General features: G+C 35.4%; 1 protein-coding gene across 1 annotated transcript in view; it reads left to right on the plus strand.

The window, feature by feature from the left end:
• Positions 1-6,768, plus strand: part of CDH12 (cadherin 12) — a 498,310-nt gene extending 491,542 nt beyond the window's left edge. The window contains exons 12-13 of the mRNA XM_017524645.2: positions 1,449-1,700; positions 5,398-6,768. Of these exons, the coding sequence (XP_017380134.1) occupies positions 1,449-1,700; positions 5,398-5,897 (752 nt within the window). The 3' untranslated portion in view covers positions 5,898-6,768. The remainder of the gene's footprint in view (positions 1-1,448; positions 1,701-5,397) is intronic.
• Positions 6,769-7,465: the final 697 nt, after the last annotated feature.

Genomic DNA, 7,465 nt, shown 5'->3' on the forward strand with positions numbered 1-7,465 from the left:
GAGGGAGGGAGGGAGGGAGGAAGGAAGGAAGGAAAGAAGGAAAGAAAGAAAGGAGGGGACGGAGAGAGAGAGGAAAGAAAAAAGAAAGAAAAAGAAAGAAAGAAATAAGGAAAGAAAGAAAAAGAAGGGAAGGAGGGAGGAAGGAAGGAGAAAATAAACATTTTTAAAAGAGTTAAGCTGCCATTTGACACATACATTGAGTTCAGGGGCACCAAATCCCTACCACCTCCCGAGCGCAGACAGATTTCTCTTAGTTGTTTCCACTGAGATTATGACATGTATTCCTAGCCTGTTTCTTTCCCACAGACTCAAGTGTTCAACCATCAATTGCTGAAGATGTAAATGTTGATTCAATTAATATCCGTTTTTTCATCCCTAACCATATCACATAAAGTTTCTCATCTTGGCGCTTTCTATTGCTAGATGACCTGCCTAAATTTCAGTTGTTGAATTTAAATTCTACCAATAGGAAAATGAAATCTGACTGAAATAGTAACATGTTTATGACAGACTTGCACAATTGTAATATATTATACACTTTTCTAAAATGATCTTGCCTTATTCTCAGGTGGGCATTATGCACGGCTATAATAAACTATGTATTGGTACATTTCTAAACATAACAAAGCATTTCTAGGAATTACTTTGACACACAAATGAAATATTATAAATAAAACAAAATTTTTTCTTTTTTGTCTAGAAATAAAAGAGAAAATGCATGCAAAAGAGCACCTTTCAATAGAAGTATTAATTGCATTTATATAAAAGTAGATTTTCATTGCCTCGCATTATTGCAAGTATTGTTTTTGAATTAACCAGAATTATAATGAATTACTTTTGTAATTATATTAAAGTAGTGATTGTTATAGTTCAAGGTATTTACAATTTTTAATGTTTTTAACACATTTTGTTTTCTTTTCCATGTATCTTTCACCAGCTGATGTGCAGAGGAGAACATACATACAAACAAATGTAACATATATGAACATATTTATAAACATATACATATACATACAACATCTAGATAGAAAAATCCTTAATTTAAAATAGTCAATTGGTTTTAATATAGTTTAAAGAATACGTTCGTGAGATATTTTATATATTCATAGTTTGTAATCTTTCCTATTATACATGAGAATATCTACAAAATATTTTTTAATGAGATTGCGATGTCAGAAAAAAATGGATCAATCTAACATACTTTCTGTTTTGTAAATCATTCTGTAATCTTTCTGAATAGAAAATTTAATTCTTCCACCAGACAAGATTAGTGTCTCTTCTTCCTCTAATTATTATTTTGATTATATTTTGGCACTTTTCATAATGTGAACAGAAATAAAGAAAATCAGAATCCATTTTTCTGATTCAAGAAGACCTTCTCACTATTGAGTAGATACCAACTTGAAGATCTGACGTAACCCTGTTACCTTAAATGTCATGTTTTGTAGACAATACAGCTGGAATTGAAGCTCGAAGAAATGGATACAGTCGCAGGCAGCAAGAGTTGTATTTCCTCCCTGTTATAATAGAAGACAGCAGCTACCCTGTCCAGAGCAGCACAAACACAATGACTATTCGAGTTTGTAGATGTGACTCTGATGGTACCATCCTGTCTTGTAATGTGGAAGCAATTTTTCTACCTGTAGGACTTAGCACTGGGGCGTTGATTGCAATTCTACTATGCATTATTATACTCTTAGGTTCGTTTCAATATTAATCGTTGTTAATTATTTCTAGCTCACTCTCTCTTTCTTTCTCTCCCCCTTTCTCCTCTATCTCTCTCCACAATTTATCATCTAAGCAGGTTTTTCTTCATTGACACATCATACCTAGCTAGAAGATAATCTATGTGTATTGAATTAACGTTATTAATGCAATTTTTCTATTTCATACTTCTTGGATATATATTATCGGGGATAAATAAATAACGTTATCAAATAAACGCCAAAAATATGTTCAATACCGAAGGAATTTTCTAGTAATAATAGTTTGTGACCCTTATCACAATGAAATCCTCTTTAATAAATATCCATTTACAACAGCTTCTCAATTCATTTTACATCCTAGTAATTGCTGCTGTCTAATAAGAGATTATATCGTCTTTTTAAAAATATAATTCATGAACAATGGATCCCAAATTCCAGTTCAATAAAGAAAGGAAGATAAAGAGAGATCAGAAAGAACCAGGATGTAGAGTAATCCTCAAATTTGTCTTTTCTGTTTAAACTGCCAACCAAAAAAAATTCTTCTCCCAGTTTCTTGCATCTCCTTACATGAAAATTCTAACCATTTCCATGAGAACAGAACAGATTAAAATATCTGGAAACACTCCAAAGGAAAATGATTGAAGTAAAAGTAATCTACAACATCTCTGTGAGAGTGAATATAAACCTATTAGAGGGTTCTCTCTTCCATCAACTCTGTTCAGCTTCCCCATTTATTAATTCACTGCCAGATTCACAAAAGTAGAGGGATTTTCTGTGACATCTCATTCCTTTAAAATCAAATGGCAACAGATATACAATTGATATTATGGAATCAAATTGTACATGCATATTTAATACTTAGCCAAATATAATCTGACAAATATGGATACCTGATTTTATCTCTAGGAAAGAAATTTAATTAATAGGATGTAAGGCACAGAGTAAGGCATTACATGATAGCTTGTGGGGACCCCTCCCTGAGTCAGAAGCTTGTGCTGGCATAGAGGGTGAAGTTCTGGTTGAATTGGCATGGTGTAGGTATTCATTCCACATGAGCAGCTTTGGTGTTCAGAACAAAGTGTTCTTTATATCCTATAATTCATAACAAATTATCCCTGGCATCTCTTTTTGTGAATATAAACTTTAAGAACACATTCAAAGAAATATTTTCACTTCTGAAATTTAACAAGATCGTTTAGGTATTTAACATCAAATGAAGTATTTCTGTCTCATACACCTCTCTTCTATTGTAGCTGAGTCCTGGAGTATTTCTATATTGTGAACGTTGTCAGAATCAAAATGGAGTCACTAATGTTAAGAAAAACCTGACAAATAGAGCTAGGGAAGACCAGGGAGAGAGGGTTTTCAGGCTTATATGCCTGATAATGGAAAAGACTGTAAAAATCACAACCCCGCACATAGGCTGGCACAACCTTATACAAAATCACTTCTGCTGGGACATCTGCCCAGCAACTGCCTGTCCAAAGCTGGACTGTCATCACCTTTGTTATTAATCTTTGTGGTCAAGAATAATTATTTAAAACAATTTATATCCTCCTTGGCCGGGCATGGTGGCTCATGCTTGTAATCCCAGCACTTTGGGAGGCTGAGGCAGGCAGATCACGAGGTCAGGAGTTTGAGATCAGCCTGGCCAACATAGTGAATCCCTGTCTCTACTAAAAATACAAAAAATAGCCTGGCATGGTGATGTATGCCTGTAATCCCAGCTACTCAGGAGGCTGAGGCAGGAGAATTGCTTGAACCCAGGAGGATGGGGTTGCAGTGAGCTGAGATCATGCCATTGCCCTCCAGCCGAGGTGACAGTACCAGACTCTGTCTCAAATAAGCAAACAAAATATGTATCCTCCTCATTTTTTCTTTAAAAACCTTTGTCTTCCTTTATTTCCCTGAACATACACATAGTTTACTATGGCACCCATATTCCCATTGCTATACTTTATTCCCAAATAAATATATTTTATTTCAGAGAAACTCTTTCTGTTTCTTATGTGGATTGACAGTACCAATCTGTAATGGTTTGGTATGTTCTGGATGTTCTCCTTTGGCCTCTTTGGCCATCATCCAGTGGAGCAAGTGATCTGCTCAGGTCATCCTTAGCATGTACTGCCACCTGCCACCCATTTATCCAAATACTTCCTGAGCATACATAGAGCACCAGCACTATTCTAGACATTGCAAATTTTTGATATACAGCAGTGTATATTGACACTCTTTGTCCTGCCATGGGGTCTGCTTAAAAATCCATCCAATCTTTGACCTCCTTGACCAATTTCATGCTCCTTTAGGTCTGCTAGCTTGTTCTCAGCCATTCTCATATCCTTTCTTGGGTAAGAGGAAGCACAGAAAGTTTATGGTGCTTGGGTCCCTTTAGAATGGACTTCAGGCACATCTAGTTAGTTTCCTTCTCAGCCATGGTGATTCTAAGCTCATTTATGTACAAGGCTGCTCCATGAGGACTGCAGTCTCTCACATACTCAGTAGATGAACAAATAACAGTGTCCTTTGTTCTGAGATCCCATAAACCCTTGGGAGGAGTGCAGGTTGCTAAACATATCCCCAGGGCCCACTGTACAGAGTCTCTACCTAGAGCTCTCTCTCTTTCCAACTGGCCCATCTGTAATTTTGAAGGAAGAGAGAATAAATGAAATTTTATCATAATGCATTCTTTTCTACTTTATAATTCTATGACAGGTGTCTTCCGGACTCTGCTATGGTAAATCAAATACACATTAGCTTTCATCCTGTGGACACCACTATGGAGGAGAGGGGTTGTTATGACAAGAAAAGCTGAACACTGATGTCATCATTTGTATCTGTGCCTATTCACACATAGAAGAAATAAACACCATTGATTTAGTGGAGAGCTTTAAATCAACTAGGAATAAAGAGAGATTTAAATAATGAAAGGACATAAATTAACAATTTTAAAATATGATTTTATGAAGGTAACCGGAATTCTAGGCATTTGCTTTAAAAACTGTCTAAATATGGCAGGACACAGAATTGAAGTTAATGTTTCAGTTTGTCAGATTTATAAGGTGCTTCCTTCCTTCCTTCTTTTTTTCCTTCCCTCCCACCTTCCCTCCCTCCCTCCCTCCCTCCCTCCCTTCCTTCCTTCCTTCCTTTCTTCCTTCCTTCCTCTACTTCTCTCTTTCTTATTTATTGCCTTTAAAAATAATTGTCACAGTGAAGACTTGGGCTTATTGCATAAGAAACATAAATTTCTAATTTAAAATTAGGAATGTTACAACTGGAAAGTTACCTATGAATGATAGTCTTATTTATAGATGATTACATTCAAATTTTCTTATATTAACTCTTATGGTTTTCTATATGAGTGGAACAATTATTATATCATTTTTTTTCTTTTGCTGCAACAGACATTTTTTCTCTGACCCCAAAATACTTCAATATAAAGACATACTTGTTTTATTTTATGAATAACTTTGCCATGATTTCTTGTTAGTTACAATTTCAAAATGAAGTTGGCTTTAAACAATAAAATATTTCAACATATGCATGATCCTATTGATTATATTATGTTTACTATGAAAGTAATAGGAAGCCATTAATGAAACGCAGTCACCCCTAATCAATTTTAGTTTATATGGAGAAATGAAACGATCCATCTGCTTTCTATTCTCAAATTGCAATTTTTGTCTTGTTCCAGCCATAGTTGTACTGTATGTAGCACTGCGAAGGCAGAAGAAGAAAGACACCCTGATGACCTCTAAGGAAGACATCAGAGACAACGTCATCCATTATGATGATGAAGGAGGTGGGGAGGAGGATACCCAGGCATTCGACATCGGGGCTCTGAGAAACCCAAAAGTGATTGAGGAAAACAAAATTCGCAGGGATATAAAACCAGACTCTCTCTGTTTACCTCGTCAGAGACCACCAGTGGAAGATAACACAGACATAAGGGATTTCATTCATCAAAGGCTGCAGGAAAATGACATGGACCCAACTGCCCCACCATACGATTCACTGGCCACATACGCCTACGAAGGGAGTGGGTCCGTGGCAGAGTCCCTCAGCTCTATAGACTCTCTCACCACAGAAGCCGACCAGGACTACGATTACCTGACAGACTGGGGACCCCGCTTTAAAGTCTTGGCAGACATGTTTGGCGAAGAAGAGAGTTATAACTCTGATAAAGTCACTTAGGGGAGTCGTGAAGGCTGAAATACAGCCGAGAGGGGAAATTTTTAAAAAAGAAAAAGAAACACATATTAATAGAAAACACACACACACACACACACACACACACACACACACACACACACAAACACAGACTTTCTAGGACAAGGTTCCTTTGATTATCCGGTTTCTAGCAAGTTGCTATATTAATCATATTGTCAGTTCTGGTTTATTCTTCCAACACGAGATACATCCTATAATGTGCACTTGCTTTGTTTTCTTGTTTTGTTTTTTTCACAATCACACTGAGACAAGCTCAGGCCTATTCAATACAATTTACTGACATGACAACCTAGAACGAAGATAGCTATGTGGCATCACGGTGGAAGAGTGTTAGATTTTTCTTAATTCCACTAAAGTGCCTATTGAAACTCTTATCATTTAAAGTGGTGTACAGTACACTCTGCTGTGATGGCATTGCAGGATTCAGAGATAAAGAGGACATAAAACAAAGATACTGTCTTTATGTCAAGAAGCAATAGCGACACTCTGACTCTCCTCATTCTTTTGAGAACAAATGAAGAACACTTTCTAATCTCCACCTTCTTATAATTCAAAAGGTTTTCTTTTTCTTTTTTAAACTGTATGGCAAAACATATTTGTTTTTCCGACCCTTTCAGAAAATATGAAAATATCAAGGTCAATATATAAGTCCTGTATTCTAGAAACGATGTTTGATCTTAACATTAGTTCACATTAAAGCTGTTCATTAAAATGTTACTTTCTTTTCCAAAAAAATTAAATAAAAAAAAGAAAAGAAAAATATATTCCTCTTTCTAAAGAGAGGCCTCAGGGCTCAAATTACACATTAAAATAAATATTGGTTTGTTTAATATTGTACTGGTGTGTGGAAAATTGGTTTTAACGGTAACCAGATTCAGCTTTTAGTCATAGATGTAATTTCAGGCTGTGTTTCTATGAAAATTCCTAGGAAAAAAAGTGCCATTCATTTAAGCATGGAAAGAGAAATTCATTACACAGTTTCTCAAAGTTTCTTATGATCTAGTGATTCTTTGATGAGCAGCAAAAATAAAATACATATCAAATAATAGAGGATGGATTTATAAGATGTCTAAAAATATTTGTTATACATTACTGAAAAAATAAAAAGTCAAGGATTAAAAAAGTTCAAACCAATGACTAAATCCTATAATGAATGCAAATGCAATCCCAGGCAGCAGATATACTTACTTTGCTAACATGGACTTCACCTTTGTGAACACCATTATTGTGCTGGAGCTCACAGCTACCTCTTAGCTCTCTCTTCTACAAAAAATCTTCATTTAAATTCTCCCCTACAAATTCCCTGAAAAGAACTTTCTAATTGGATGCAAATTTCTAAGTCATATTAGATTTTGTAACACATTAGTAAACTATACTCACATACATTGCTTTCAAGTGGATTGCACACTAGCTAGAAAAACATAAAAAGACGCAATCTAATTATAAAATAGATTTTATATAAATATGATAACTATGTAAGTGACTTCTGAAATATTCACACTATATATAAGTAAAAAAAGTTGCGTATGGGT

The sequence above is a fragment of the Cebus imitator genome, unplaced genomic scaffold, assembly GCF_001604975.1.
Source record: "Cebus imitator isolate Cc_AM_T3 unplaced genomic scaffold, Cebus_imitator-1.0 Scaffold35, whole genome shotgun sequence".
NCBI lineage: Eukaryota > Metazoa > Chordata > Mammalia > Primates > Cebidae > Cebus > Cebus imitator.